General features: G+C 41.3%; 2 protein-coding genes across 3 annotated transcripts; both read left to right on the forward strand.

Annotated features, from left to right (window-relative positions):
- Positions 1-313: 313 nt before the first annotated feature.
- LOC103704595 (leucine-rich repeat extensin-like protein 4) lies at positions 314-3,243 on the forward strand. The gene has a single exon (XM_039130464.1). The coding sequence runs from the start codon at positions 594-596 to the stop codon at positions 2,661-2,663; it is 2,070 nt and encodes a 689-aa protein (XP_038986392.1). The 5' UTR covers positions 314-593; the 3' UTR covers positions 2,664-3,243.
- A 5,444-nt stretch (positions 3,244-8,687) lies between these two features.
- Positions 8,688-14,038, forward strand: LOC103704584 (nuclear pore complex protein NUP50A-like). 2 transcript variants are annotated; one of them, XM_008787940.4, is made up of 2 exons: positions 8,688-9,087; positions 12,291-14,038. In XM_008787940.4, the coding sequence occupies exon 2, from the start codon at positions 12,368-12,370 to the stop codon at positions 13,700-13,702; it is 1,335 nt and encodes a 444-aa protein (XP_008786162.2). In that variant the 5' UTR covers positions 8,688-9,087; positions 12,291-12,367; the 3' UTR covers positions 13,703-14,038. The 2 variants fall into 2 exon arrangements, with proteins under 2 accessions (XP_008786162.2, XP_038986393.1); XM_039130465.1 differs by having other exon boundaries at positions 8,712-9,087; positions 12,249-14,038.
- Positions 14,039-15,391: the final 1,353 nt, after the last annotated feature.

The following is a 15,391-nucleotide window of genomic DNA, read 5'->3' on the forward strand; positions in this document are numbered from 1 at the left end:
TCGTTATTCCAATCTTCCCCTTGCCGAGTTTGAACGCACATAAAGTTCAAAACGGGATCATGAAGCCTCTCCATTTGAGCTCACCGCTCGCTTTTATCTTCATACCTCTAATTTTTAAATAAGATAAGCAGCATTCCTCCCCACTTTCCATGGTCGCATATCAGTTCAAACAAATCATGGTGCGCGGAATATCACCGCGAGCGAGCGCATCGCAAAATTTTTATTTTTAAAATTTAAAAAAAGACAAAAGGAAGTAATAATAAATTCAAAATATCTGTATTTATGAACCATGAGAAGCAGAGGCCAGGAATAGTCAGTCGCGTAGAGATTAGAGGACTGAGCGTGGCCGTTCGAAGCATCTCTACGCTTCCTTAGAAAACGCTCTCATCGTGGGTGGGTTTTGAGCTGGGGTTTAGCTGTCTCTCCTTAGACTCTCTAGTGTTTATGTTTATCCCTCCTCCCTCTCCCCTCAAAAAACCCGTAGAAGCGAGGAAAAAAAAAAAAAAAACATAGCAGCCCACCACTGTACTCATCGTCCCTTCTTTCCTTCCCCCATTCTTTGAAACTGCAGCACTTAGGAAGAAGAGGATGAGATGAAGAAAAGCGGTAGATCACAACGTCTCCATCACCTGGTCTTATTTCTCCTCTGTTTCGCTGGCTCGGCGTTTGGGTTCTCGAGCCATGGGCTGACGGACGCGGAGGCCGGATTCATCCGGCAGCGGCAGCTCCTCTACTACCGGGACGAGTTCGGGGACCGGGGGGAGTACGTGACCGTGGACCCGTCGCTCAACTTCCCCAACTCCCATCTCCGGGACGCCTACATTGCCCTCCAGGCCTGGAAGCTGGCCATCATCTCCGACCCCCTCAACCTCACCGCCAACTGGGTCGGATCAAACGTCTGCAACTACACCGGCGTCTACTGCGCACCGCTCCCCTCCGACCCCCACCTCACCGTCGTCGCCGGCATCGACCTCAACCACGGCGACATCGCCGGCTACCTCCCCGAGGAGCTCGGCCTCCTAACTGATCTCGCCCTCTTCCACATCAACTCCAACCGCTTCTGCGGCACGGTCCCCCACAAGTTCGAATGCCTGCACCTCCTCTTCGAGCTCGATCTCAGCAACAACCGCTTCGCCGGCAAGTTCCCGGACGTCGTCCTCGGCCTACCTTCTCTCAAGTTCCTCGATCTTCGGTTCAACGAGTTCGAGGGGGGCGTCCCCAAGGCCCTCTTCGACAAGGATCTCGACGCCATCTTCATCAACCACAACCGCTTCGCCTTTGACATCCCCGACAACTTCGGCAACTCCCCCGTCTCCGTCATCGTCCTCGCCAACAACCGCTTCCGGGGATGCGTCCCGGCCAGCCTCGGCAAAATGTCCAGGACCCTCAACGAGATCATCCTTCTCAACAACGGCCTCCGGTCTTGCCTCCCACCCGAGATCGGCCTCCTCAAGGACCTCACCGTCTTCGATGTCAGCTTCAACCAGCTCGTCGGGCCTCTGCCGGACTCCATCGGATGGATGCTCAGCCTCGAGCAGCTGGATGTCGCACACAACCTCCTCTCCGGCCAGATCCCGACCTCTATCTGCACCCTGCCCCGCCTTCAGAACTTCACCTTCTCTTATAACTTCTTCACAGGAGAGCCGCCGGTGTGCCTGAAGGTGCCGTCGTTCGACGACCGGAGGAACTGCCTGCCCGGCCGGCCGGCGCAGAGATCCGCGGCGCAATGCAAGTCCTTCTTGTCCCATCCCGTGGACTGCAACTCCTTCCGGTGCGCGCCGTTCGTGCCGGCGAGCCCTCCCCCGCCGCCTCCTTCGCCGCCTCCACCTCCAGTTTACTCCCCACCACCACCATCGCCGCCGCCGCCGTCCCCATCTCCTCCACCGCCTTCTCCGCCACCACCGTCTCCGTCCCCGCCGCCTCCTTCCCCACCTCCACCATCTCCGTCTCCGCCACCACCCTCTCCACCTCCTCCATCCCCATGCCCGCCGCCTCCTCCACCACCGCCTTCGCCACCTCCGCCCGTCTACTGCGTTCGGTCTCCGCCACCTCCGCCGCCCAACTCGCCGCCGCCTCCCAGCCCGCATTATTCTCCACCGCCTCCTTACCCGTCTCCACCACCACGTCAAGCTTCGCCGCCTCCGCCACCTCATTCCCCGCCACCACCTGTTTATTATTACCCATCACCGCCACCACCGCGAATGTTCTCGCCACCTCCACCACCTAATTCACCTCCCCCTCCACCACCATGTATTGAGCCACCGCCGCCACCATCACCACCTCCATGCATAGAACCGCCGCCGCCACCTTCTCCACCACCGCCAACACCGGTATACTATGCTTCTCCACCACCGCCACCGTCACCGTCTCCACCACCACCACCTGTCCACTATGAGCCTCCACCATCTCCTTCACCTCCACCACCTTCGCCACCTTACCATTATACATCACCACCACCGCCCCCACCTATGCCTTCGTCTCCACCACCCTCAAAACCATGTGAAACTCCACCACCACCACCTTCCCCTCCACCCCCTAAACCCTGTGAGACTCCACCATCACCACCACCATCTTCGCCAGCACCCACCCCTCTATACGAAGGCCCATTGCCACCTGTTGTTGGAATCTCATATGCATCACCTCCTCCTCCTCCGTTCTATTGATTCTTTTGAGAATTGTTCTCCCCACCCTCCTCCCACCCTCCATTGTTAAAGAAGAAAGAATGTATTTTGGATTCTCGTCATGCTTGTTGTCCATTGAATCTCCTATGTTTTTGTTCCTCTCGCTACCTCTGTTGTTGACTACCCTCTGATGGAGGGGGGAAAACACTCGACACAAACCATTCATCATGGTGATGAAGAAGAGATCGAGAACACATGGAGAAGGGAGAGGCAGGGGATTGGGGGGAAATCTCTCCATATTAATTATATCTGCATTGTGAATAAATGGCTGAGAGAGAGTACATCAGAGAGCAAATGCTGGGAAAATCAATGTATAGAGACCATGAGTTTCAAGAACAAGTGGATTAAATTGTGGTATTATCCCCCTCCTACTATACTTTGCTCTTTTCCTTCATTTATATATGGTGATCATTACTTATGAATTCTTCAAGCTCTGTCTTGGCTATCATCCAATCTCGTCTTTAATCTTTTCCTCTTACTCTGCTTTTCTTTGCCCTATACTTCTGTAGACAGCCGTTTTCTTCTTGCATAATGAGATAAATTGTTTGCTGTTCACTCTCAATATTTGTACCATCCTGCCGTTCCTTGCCATTGCATGGCCGGCCTTAGTTATTGTTTTTCTGTGTTATTTAGGACTTGGAATGGGTTTCTATCTGTTTGCTACTTTATTTTTTACGTATTGTTGAGTCGTACCAGATTACTAGTAGTTTAGATCTCTAACCATAACAAGCGGCATGATTTCATGATTTCTGAAACTTTTAAGCTAATCATGCTTTCAATGAAGGAAGAAGGCTCCTTCCAGGCAATTTTCCCGGCCAAGAGTCAATGACTGACTGATTCAAGTTGAAGCCGTTTTAACCTGCCGCCACATCGAGTGGAATAGCCGGAAAGCAGGCGGAGATTACTCGTTTCTAAAACAAATTGGAATAAAAAAAGTCAGTGAGTTCACTTTTTATTAGGTCTAGTTTACCTTCCCAGATTCTAGTAAGAAGTCCACCACCCCCGCTTTTATGCGGTAATCCCCGGCAAAGCCTCTGATTGTATAAGAGGTCCATGTGGGGGGTTTCGACGTTGGGATTCATCCATTCGTTGGATCGCGATCTCTTGGTGATATTGATTGAATGCTCGTTGACCGGTCTTCCCTCTTTTCTCTATTAGCTATCGAGATTAGCTGTTTGTTATGTCGGATCGCGCTTCCGTTCGCTTCTTATCTTCAAATCTTTCTCCATCGTTACTTGGAGTTAACCACCGTTCTAGCTATTTGCGCCAAGGGCATGGTTTGCTGTTCCCATATTCTTGTGGGTCCCTTGACTTTGGACGGGCCTCTTCGTTTCTCTTCGCAGGTAACCGAGCACAAGCGACAAGCGTCTCCTTCTTTGTGCCAATTTATTATCAGAATATTATTAAAAAATGATGGGTTGAAGAAAAGCCAAGGAAACATTGGTGAATTGATGTTTCTGATAGGAATCACGGGAAAAAGCTAAAAGCTACGGTCGCTTTTTTTTGTTGGGTTACACTCACGGGTATTTGGAGGCCAGCTAATTAAAGGGTCACCATGTTCTGGGTGGTTGAGGAGCAAGAACTCATCAATTGAATATCCTTAAATGTGCAATTAAATTGGGTTCTTTCATTCCCACGTTCAAAGCGGTTGACATGGGATCTTAGCTTTGGACGTGACTTGACAAATTCGTTGGCAATTTGGAAGCGGCGAGTGCCAAACGGTGATGAGGCTCGTTGGTTATGATGCTCTTTGGAGAGCTGCAGCTTCATGGAAAGAGAATTTTTATATGGCTGGTCGCAAGAAATAAATTGCATACAAGAAAAGTATTATCAAAAAAAGTGGAATGGAAGCTCAGGATGCTTTTCTTTAGTAATCAAGTGGAGATTGTTAACTATTTGCTTCTCCATTGCCCATTTATCAAGCAGATATGGAGGAAAATTAAGAAAAAAAAAATCAAATTCAGAGGGTTTTCTCCTTTTGTGAAAAAAAATATTTTGGACTAGTTGGAGGAGAAAAAGACTTGGTAAATCTTTGAAACGATAAGCTACTCCGTGCAATGTGGTGGACTTTGTGGAAGGGAAGGAACAATAGAAATTTCTTGCAAAAGTCGTAGTTATTGCTGTTTTGCGTATTTTCAAAGATCTGGACTTGTTTGGGTAATTCTAAATGCATATCTTCCTCGGTGAGGTAAAGTGGCCGCACGAGAAGCTAATTTCTAATAAAATATTTTGTCAACTTATCCCCCTCTCCTTTTCTTTCATTTCAATCCAGCTGCTTGAGAAGGAGGATTTGGATGATGGGGATTTATATCCATAAGGGCGGTGGCGCCCCATGTCATGGTGATGGCGAAGGATCACGAGGTCATGGACAATACTGTTTTCAGAGTAACTGGTGAGGATGGTGAACGCAGCCTTACATCGGTCCCTGGTGAAGAGGAGACGGAGGAGGTTACTGATGATGCCGGAGGCACGGCGGCTAGTCTTGCAGCCGAAGGGATAATGATGCAGCTGGCTATGCTTATGCAAGAGCAATGTAAGCAGCCGATGTACCACAAAAAAAAGGTAGGATCATAAATAGGAGAAGAAGAGGAAAAAGAAAGGAGTTAATAACGGTTGGGGATGCATGCTTTAAAATTTATGCAGATGGATGGAAGGAAGAGGTTGAAGTGCTTTAAAATATGTGCAGGATACGATCCAATGGTTGACAATGTAAAAAAAGATCGGTCATTCCTTTGTGGGAAAGATACAATCTGAGGAGCCTACCTGTGGAGATAATATAATTAAGGAAACCATGAAGAAAGATTAATGGAGCTTATTCAATTATGGCTCGATATGTTCTGGTTTGCTTCCTCCTTTTTGGAGGACATCCCTCAAGAGTTCTCTCCTCGCTTGAATTTCTTTTTTTAAAATTTTAAGCCATCTTAGATCTCGTATTAGAGCTGCAATTTATATTTGAGAATTTAGCTCTAAATAGAATTGAGTAAGAAGAAGATGAGAAAGAAAGGGGAAGAGCTAAAGCTAAGGGATCCAAAGCTAAAATTAAGAGAATGGAAGAATGAAGTTGAGAGAGCTTGAAAAAAAGTTCTGATTCTCTCCCACCGATGGTGGAGTTTGAACTTTTTTTAATTGGAGAAAAGTGAAGCTCATGCCAAGTAGTATTCTAAGATTGCCTTAAGAAGAGAGCTACGACTTAATGCTTGGTTCAAAGAAATGGGATGTTCTTTCCTAAATGATGGCTAGGAGTGTACTCTTTTAACTCCAGGAATGAAAGTTGGTTAGAACTCAAAAATATCAAAAATATTTATTTTTTTACTATTTTTAAAAATAAAGTTAAGATCCGGGCGAATAATTAACCCCTATGTTTTATAAGAGGAGTTAGTGCAATGCATCAAAAGACATCAGATCATAGCCGAACACCCCACATACCCCATTCCTCATAGGGGATGAAATTAATTGGCATTATATATTTTTTGATAAATCTAAACTTGAAAAAGGTAGTGATCCTGTTGATTAAGAGTTTGGTGGAAAAGCAATGGATTAAACTTAGATTTACCTTTTTCCAGTGATAATTTAGGTTTGCCTTCACTGGCTATACAGACAGGTGTTCATCTAGTTATTAGTTGCTATCTCCAGATTTGGCAGAACTAATTAAGCTTTGTCATAAGATTCTCAAGTCCAGTAGTATACCTATGTGATTAAAAGTTATTAGGGGCACATTTAAACTAACCCCCCTCCAAAAACCAGGAAAAGAATAAGCTCTTCCATATTTAAATATAAATCCCTTTTCTGTAGTTGCACTTAATCCCTGAAATCTTGTAACTTATTTCTTTTTAATCCCTGAGGTTAATAAGAGTTAAACAAAATATTCCTTATTGATCTCTCTAACATTGTTAGTTTACTATATTGTGAACAATTTTATCCTTGGGTTTGCTCTCTCTCTCTCTCCTCAATGCCTAAACTAAACCCAACCTGAGTTTCCCAATTCTCATCCTCTCGTTTAGCAATAAAAAAAAGAAAAGGAAGAGAGAGAGAGAGAGAGAGAGAGAGAGAGAGAGAGAGAGAGAGAGAGAGAGAGAGAGAGAGAGAGCACTACAACAGGTAGCTTAACTGTTTGGGCTAACTTTATATGAAGTCTAGGTTTGCTAACACAAAATAATGACATATGTGATTATTTATGCCATATTACAAGAATGAATTCTAACACATTGGTCCGGTATGGAGTTTTAAGATTGGTTTGCTAATTTGGTTGTGTAGATCATCATCACATGTATTAGTACCATTGAAGCTTATCCCAGTTTTGAAATTTTTTTTTAGAAAATTGATGTTAAATTAGCCATCAATATAAAACATAAGTAAAATTATAAAACAGATTCAAATGAATACTTATGAATATTGGATGTCAGTTTGAAAAATACCGGAGATGGCCTTGAGTATAAATACTTGGCCATTTGAGATTTATGAAACCAAATCTGGGATAGGACTAAGACTATACGAATGATTTATGCAAGCTCAACTTCATTCTGTTATGTATCGAAGATCACTCATCTAGCTGGATGTGCAAGACTCAATCCTTCAATTTTTGCTGCATGTTTTCTTAACAAAATTCTATTTAAATTGGTAATAAAAATAGTAGCCAGATGCCACTAATATATAATTTTAAGTGGCCATGAATATGGTTCAATTACAGCAATTGAGGTTGATCACTGAATTTCAAACACACAACATATTCTTTAGTTAGGCGATGTTGCAGATGAAATGTTACTTCTTGTAAATTGCCTGTATCATTTTGAGGAAAACAATCTAAACCTCTTTGTTCTTGTGGGCTGTTGCATTTAGAGCATGTTAAGAAACAACAAGGTTAATTTTAGCCTCCTTGGTGATCATATACACCTCCCAATCAAAGATTGTAGATTTTGAGTCTTAAATGGTGCCCACCTAGTCTTTAGACTTGAATAATGATGATGATAATGAGGAGAAGGTGCGGTTTAAGTCCAGTATTTGCTTAGTTGTCCGACAAAACTTCTAGTTTACATGTATGAAAATTATAGTCTTGTCAGAAAACATTAAATATGATAATGATAGTGGTGGTGGTGGAGAAAAAAAAAGAAGCTACGAATCTCTTCTCAAAATGCATCAATATGCTCCGAAAAGAATCATTTTAACATTTCTACTTACGTATCCTCGACCATGATTAGAACCCGAATATAATAATTTGATTAAATGTTGAATATAATCATGTCCACTTTAGCGTGGATATGAAATCATTAAACCAATTCATCCTTCGTGGATCCATATCTCAAGGTTTCGTCTAGAAAGCAATCGAAGCTGCTTGACCGTTGGCAACCATTTTATATGCTCGAAACCTGCATGAGACTTAACAAGGAGACTATAACTTACACGAATTTTTGGCAGTTGCCACCCAGCATTGTCTTTTTCCACTTTTCCCCCCGTCAAGATGCCATTATTTTACGTCTACCAAAAATATACCAGCTTTTATACACCCGGTCTTCCGTGTCCATAAAAACAATAAGAAATCAAAATTCTAACAATAAAAAACAAGGATCACATGGCACGGTTTATGCTAGCTAAAAATACACGCACACACAATATATCTAAATTTATATCTATATCTATATCTATATCTATATATACATATAGATTTTTTTTTTCTTGACATGGTATGTTCTGCTAAGGCTAAGGCTGATTAAAGAATAAGCATTCAGTTTTGGGTAAGGCTGAAGTCCATCAATGATTTCAACAAACAATAATTAAGAGTGTCATCTGAGTTCATGGATGCATTAGGAAGATATCGTTTTCCTAGTTGTGCTGATTAAAGATATACAACTGCCATCGACCTATGGCTTTCAAATAAAAGAAAGAAAAAAAAAAATCCCTTTCATATGTGGCCATTTCAATCTCCAGATGGCAGCAGGGAAGCATGGAGGAGCCATCTGGGCCTAGGCCTATACAGATTTCAGAACAGATCCCCAATGGAAAACAAAAAGCTGATCCAAGCCCCATAAAATTTGGATCCGGCCGCCTATGCCTCGCCCTTTTTTTGATGGACGATCCGAGACATCTGATCTCATCGGAGGCCAATATCTACTGTCCCTGTTTGAAGCGGCAGTAACACTTAACGGCCGAGATAAGCTACGGGTGGATTAGGGGACTAGGGCTAGATGAAGATTATTAGGTTCCCGTTCCCCCATTTCTTTGATCTTTTTGATATATTGGGGCTCTAAACTGGGGGAATATAGATATCAGAAAAATCCAGAACATCAATCCCCGTCGCTTCGACTCGAGATTTTTTCTCATTTTTTCGCCATCGCTCTCTCTCTCTTAGCTATCAAGGGAAGACGGAAGACAAACCCTAACCCAAAGTGTCGGTTCCGTCTATAGATTTGAGGTAAATCTTTACCTCCCCGTTGCATCCCATCCTTAATTTCTGTATCGGTGAAGTTTGGATTGTTTTTTTCTTCTTTCTTATTTGGATTTGTGCCTGTAATTTCTTTTCGTAATCAAATGGCTGTCAAAGTGTCTTCAATCCATAGCAAATCGATATAGATTTTCGCCCTTTTGGATGATCTTTAAAAACCTGTATCTGATTTGTTGAGAATGAGCTCAAGAATGGGATGAAACCCCAAGTACTGGAAACCCCAAATGTTCGCATAACTTTCTTTGTTCCAGATATAGCTATGTCTGTGTACTATTAGAGTAATATATGCTAGGATTTTAGCTTGCAGTGCAGGAAACGACTCATCGGGGTGAATCCCTCTCTTGATTGATGGGTCAGGCGGTCAAGAATCGAAATACTTTTCCTAGTTTTATTTGCTAAAGTTTTTTCTTTTTTATTGATCATTTTTTAGAAATTTTTCGTTCTTCCTTAGATGGCTTTTATTTTATGTGTTAGATATGATGAGGAAAGATTCTGGTCTGGGCATTTCTGGATCTAAATTATCTGTTCTTCATCTATGAATGCTCTAAGTTTCAATGGACATAATGAGTTAAGGTTTTGCAAATTTTGGGTAACTTCCACTGTGTTGAGTGATGTTCTTTAGATTTGTTCCCCTTGATCCTGAATTCTTCTTTGGATTTGGTTTTTTGAGTCCTTGTAGCAGTGCCATCCAAATACTATTTTGTTCAACATGGCATTTGAAGATGTCAACCTAATACCTTGCTTCTCAAAAACTGTATTTAAACATGAGTCAATAAGTAAATCTCAATTAGCATATGCATCTGGTCACTTATCCATGTAGAACTCTTTGTTTGGTTTTTTCCTTCTTCTCCCTTTCTTTCCCACGTGTTTTTGCTTTTTTTTTTTTGTGTGTGTGTGTGTGTTTGTGTTTGAATTGTAAAGTAATATGTACTGCTTATGTGTTTTGATCTGTTGTATGCATATATTTATTTGGGTTTCCATTGGGAAACTAGTTTTAGGCTGTTTAATACAGAGACATCATGTGGTCCTACATCATAACAAAAACTTTTGCATTGCAAGTCACTGGGTTTCTGAAATTTAAATACTATGTAGAGCTTCGTTTAACAAGTCACGGTGGGGTTATAGCTTGCATTTGTATGCCATCAGGGTTGAAAGATACATTATAATTTTAATTTCATGCAACTGACCTTTTCTTTTCCCTAAATGCATCATCTGCCCTCCTGAAAAAATGGGCTTCCTCATTGTTGTACCATAATTATACTCTGGCAAGCAGCTGTTCCTACAATGTTGGATAGAGTACTACCTCCCTCCCTCTCCCTCTCTAATAATATTCTTTCTAGCATCTAACAAACTGTGCTTGTATCATGATCAAATATATATATATCACTTGTCATCAAGAGATAATAAGTGGAAATTCCTGTGATAAACATAGATTTAGTAAAAACTTTGATGTTCAGGAAATACTAATGTCTCCTTTATTAGTTTGTGAAATCTCAACATGGATTTTTATATTGCCATACTCATGCTTGTTGCGTGCTTTTCTTTCCTAGATGTTTTAAATTTGGGGTTTCTGCAAGTTTGGGCGATTTACATTTGTGCAATTACTTGGTTTTTGGCTTACTAGTAGTTCAGTAGTCCTCCTTTGGTGATTTTCAATAACGGAACATCCATACTTACGATTTTTTTCCCAAGCTATCAAATCTTTACAAAGCAGAAGGCAAATAGGTTATCCATTGCACATTAGCTATAGTTCTGTCGATCCGGATAGTAATTTTACTCATGAAAATTTATCATGATCCAAAAATAGACCATGTAGCAATCCAGGCTGTATGAGATCCTTCCTTCGCACATCCTGATTGGCTGCAAAGGATGAAAGTCCGAGGTTATAGGTTCTAATAAATTCCGTTTTGGATTAATTGTCATCTTACCTTAATATTCCTGCTTGTTATATGAACATGCAGGTTAGAATGGCTAAATTACACCTTATGTTTATTCTTCACAAGTATCATTACTAACATATGAGCAGGGAGTTATCTTTTGTACTGTCTGTTAGGCTGTGAGTCTGCAGTTGGTGAGGGATATTTAGTATTTGTATGGGTGGTGGGGCTCTGACTCGATGAAGCTGTATTGAAAGTAGTCACTATTGCTGCATGACCTGCCAGTTCTAGTGCTTATATTGGCTGGTGAAGGCCAACACTCCTTCCTGCAGACCTATATCTGAGGTGAAGAAAATATTTCAGACCAGTAGCTGTGGCAGCATCTGTCTTGTCCGTAAGAAGCAGCTTAATCAAGGAAACTCACTTTAGTGTCAATTATTTTTGCTCTTTTGGAGTGTTCTGTTGAGATATACTGATTTCCAATCAGAGTCATTTCGATCTCCTTAAATTTATTGCAGTGAAAAATGAAATTTATATCTTGCAATCTCTTTAGGGTTACAGTTCCAAGAATGAGTTAAGACTGGTGGTCTATCTGGTTTGCTACTACCTGTAAGAATCATGTGGATTTATCAGGCAAAGGTCTTCCTTCTTCCCGTCAATCATTTATTGTTGTTGTAGTTGATTTCTTTTGTTGTTAATTTTACACCACTTAAGATTAGATGCATCTGTTTTCATTATGTCTCCTCTGTCTAGAGAAAGTGGTTCTTGTTGTATTAAGATGACGCTTTGTTATACTTGGGTGTCTATTGCATTGACTAAATTTCTTTCTAGTTTCATTCCATCTTGTTGCTTTATTGGAAGAGCTTATGATTTCTCCAGTCTTTGTTAGTGCTTCTTTATGTAAATTGTCTTACTAATGATGATTCCTTCTGTTTCTCACATTTACTTGAAAACCAGTTTCCTTCTCTGCCAAAACTTAAAGAGTCCAGTTTATATTACCATTCATCAACATGAAAGAATGCTGCACATATATTAATGAAACTGCTACCAGTACTTTGTGCTTTGTAGAAACCTACATGTAGCTGCATAGTTCTTTAAATATTTTTGGTGTATCAATTCATTTTGAGGCATCAATATTTGCATTTTCTTTTCCTCCTTGTGTCTGTTGCTATATGCCCTTTGAGAGGGAAAGAAGAAAACCTGTCTAGCTTAGTTTTATTTTTAATTGGTTCGGTTCGTATTCTCATTTTGCAGTTATATCACAAAAGGTGATTTATGTTGGTCCACATATTGCAGGAGTTATCTTCTACTATCCCTACCTTAATCTTTCATATTTCTTTTGATAAGACATTGTCAATATCGTGTTCATCTAAATGGGGGATGCAGAAAGTGCCCTTCCTTCATCCAAGAAGAGAGTTGCTGGTAGACAACTCTCTAAGGATAATCCTGATCCAGATGATGATGCTCCTGAGCCAGAGATGGGCACTTTCGAAAGAGCCAGTGATGAAGTGATGGCAACCAGGAGAATTGTCAAGGTTCGGCGCCAGCAACCTGCAACATCTACTGGTTCCAATCCTTTTGCTGGTGTTCGCTTGGTTCCTCCAACCGATTCCAGTGCAAAAATAACTAGCCCTGCTGACCAGCCTCAAACTGGTGCTGATACAACAGCCTCAGAAGAACAAAACAGTAATAATGAAAAGATTGGAAAATCTGGTGAAGAAGATAAGAAAATTGAAAGAAGAGCTGTAGTGAATGAAACAGAGGGGACGGGAGAGAATAACAGGAAGTCAGCAGAAGACATTGCTGATATGTCAGCAGCCAAGAGTGATGAAGAGGTCAAAAGTGATACAAAAGAAGAGGTAAGTCAACCAGTGGAAATGGGTAAGGAAGTGAAAAATGGAGGAAAAGAAGCTGAGAAAGAAGCTCAAGCAGCAGCAGTTGAGGAAGAAGGGAAAGAAACTGAGAAAAAGGCCGGTGGTGATGCTGAAAAGGCAGTTGGAGAAGAAATTGAGAAAGAAAAGCAGGAAAATGAACAGAAAGTTACCACTATGCCAGCTGGATCTTTTAGTTCGTTTCAACAGTTGTCTAGTAGCCAAAATGCATTTACGGGGCTTGCAGGAACTGGCTTTTCGAGCTCTTCATTTTCCTTTGGTTCAATTGCCAAAGAAGGATCTACATTTGGTGCTAATTCTGGATCTCTTTTTGGGCTTACCAACAACGGGGGTTCTTCTTCATCATTGCTTGGTACTGCACTGGATGCTTCTAAAAGTGACAAATTTTCCATGCAGGAGGTGCCCATCGAGACAGGTGAAGAGAATGAGAAGGCAGTGTTCATTGCTGATGCTATATTGTACGAGTATTTGGATGGAGGGTGGAAGGAAAGGGGAAAGGGAGAGCTTAAAGTGAATGTCTCTTTATCTGATGCTGAAAAGGCAAGGGTTATTATGAGGTCTAGGGGTAACTACAGGCTGATCTTGAATGCAAGCCTTTACCCAGACATGTCGCTCACTAGTATGGATAAAAGAGGCCTAACTTTTGCTTGTGCGAATAGTGCTGGCGAAGGAAAGAATGCTCTCACCACATTTGCTCTGAAATTCAAGGACAGCAGTATGGTGGAAGAGTTCCGAGGGGTGGTCACAGCACACAAAGGAAAGAAGGACCCTGTTCTGAAGACACCTGAGAATTCCCCCAAGGCATCTGATGATTGAAATGGTAGATGGCAGTGCGAAAATGTTAATTTCCTGGAAAGAATCACCTGGGTTCAGTGTTGCTGGAACGATTTCTCAAATTTTGGTTGTGGTCTCGGTAAGATGTCTCATTATATGGTTGAGCTTTAAGCAGTAGGGCCAAAACTTATCTAGTTAAACGCCAGTCTTTGACAGACTGATTCAACTTTTTATGTAATTTCTAGAAGAGGACCTCAAAGTTATGGTTCCTATTGCAGTGTTGTTGCATCTCAATTTTTTGTCTTGCCATGGCTCATAATGTTTACTATTTTAAATTTCAAATGGGACCAAAAGTAACACCAGATATAGTTCTTCTGATGAACTGCATCTATTCGGAAAATTAGGAACTGATTTGCATGATTTTCTTTACCCTTGAGCATGCGTGGTTTGATAAGCCTTGGAATTAGTCTATGATAACTGCGATGATAAACTCAGGAGGATAAGTGGTTCGTGTTTTATGCTTTTAAAAGGATCATGTCTCAGACAGAAGGAAGCATTACATTTTTCCTGCCTGTGCTGAGGACGCAATACTGTATGTTGCTGTATTTGTTGGTATTATGACAAATTAATATTTATAAGGTATTTAATACCATACTTAACCAAATATTATGGAATGACGGGTCCAATCTGGTTTTAAGTGCTGTCAAGTGAATTTGGTTTGAAAAGGGTTGTTTAAATAATTTCCTTTTACTTGAATGCATTTCAATATTGGGTTGCCCTTCAGTTCGGCTCTTTAGCGACCAAGCTTTACCCAAGATCTGAATACGGTTCCTGAAATTAAACCTTGGCAACTTCCCTCTTCATACAGGCTCTTTTGAGGTTATGGAAAATTTTCAAAGGCTTCTTTTTTCTTGGTTGCTAAACCTTAAATTGTCATGATTGGTGGAGGCCTCTTTAACTGAGAACTTGCTCTCTAGGTTTTAATTTAGGTCCTCTTTCATGGTCATCTTGGCTGGAAATCAACCCCAATACTATAGTTGGTATTAGGGCGACTCCAGCCATAGTCTCCTGCTCAATCTGGTGCACTGGTGACCTGAATGGCCAGTGCCTATTTTAATGAGAAAGTTGTAGGTGATGAATTTAGTAAATATCGTATGTATCACTATCTTTTGTCAGAGAGAGACGTTGAATGGGCACTTGATACAATATGCTGTTTGATCAATATTTTGAGCATAACCCCCACACCCTCCCCCCTTTTATGCGTTTCTAGTTATATAAATGGTCATGTGCCTTGTATCTTATGTATTAACAACCAATTAATGATTATAAATACTTTTTTGAATTTGACCATGGTGAATATAATCTTGTTATTTTTTTTGATCACCAGTGCTCGAGTCCGAGAAAGGACGGATGCTTTTACTTGCTTCATGTCATATTTCTCTTTTCCTAAGATTCAGAAGGATGAAATGTTTAACCACTGGATATGTCCCACGACAGGATTTAGTAAATGAAGAAGTCAAAGTACTAGTTATGTCATGCTTTGTAGTTTATATTATATATATATATATATATATATATATATATATATATATATATATATATATATATATATATATATATATTCTATCTGTGATTGTGATCCATAATATCTTCCGCGGCATCCAAATTTTAGTAGGTTGATGCTTTTATCCGATGTGCGACTGTTTATTCTAACTATGGTTAAATCATCAT

The sequence above is a fragment of the Phoenix dactylifera genome, chromosome 9, assembly GCF_009389715.1.
Source record: "Phoenix dactylifera cultivar Barhee BC4 chromosome 9, palm_55x_up_171113_PBpolish2nd_filt_p, whole genome shotgun sequence".
Taxonomy (NCBI): Eukaryota; Viridiplantae; Streptophyta; class Magnoliopsida; order Arecales; family Arecaceae; genus Phoenix; species Phoenix dactylifera.

Bases quoted from the DNA above. Each gene is read 5' to 3' on its own strand.
- LOC103704584 (XM_008787940.4), top strand. From the start codon at position 12,368: ATGGGGGATGCAGAAAGTGCCCTTCCTTCATCCAAGAAGAGAGTTGCT.
- LOC103704595 (XM_039130464.1), top strand. From the start codon at position 594: ATGAAGAAAAGCGGTAGATCACAACGTCTCCATCACCTGGTCTTATTT.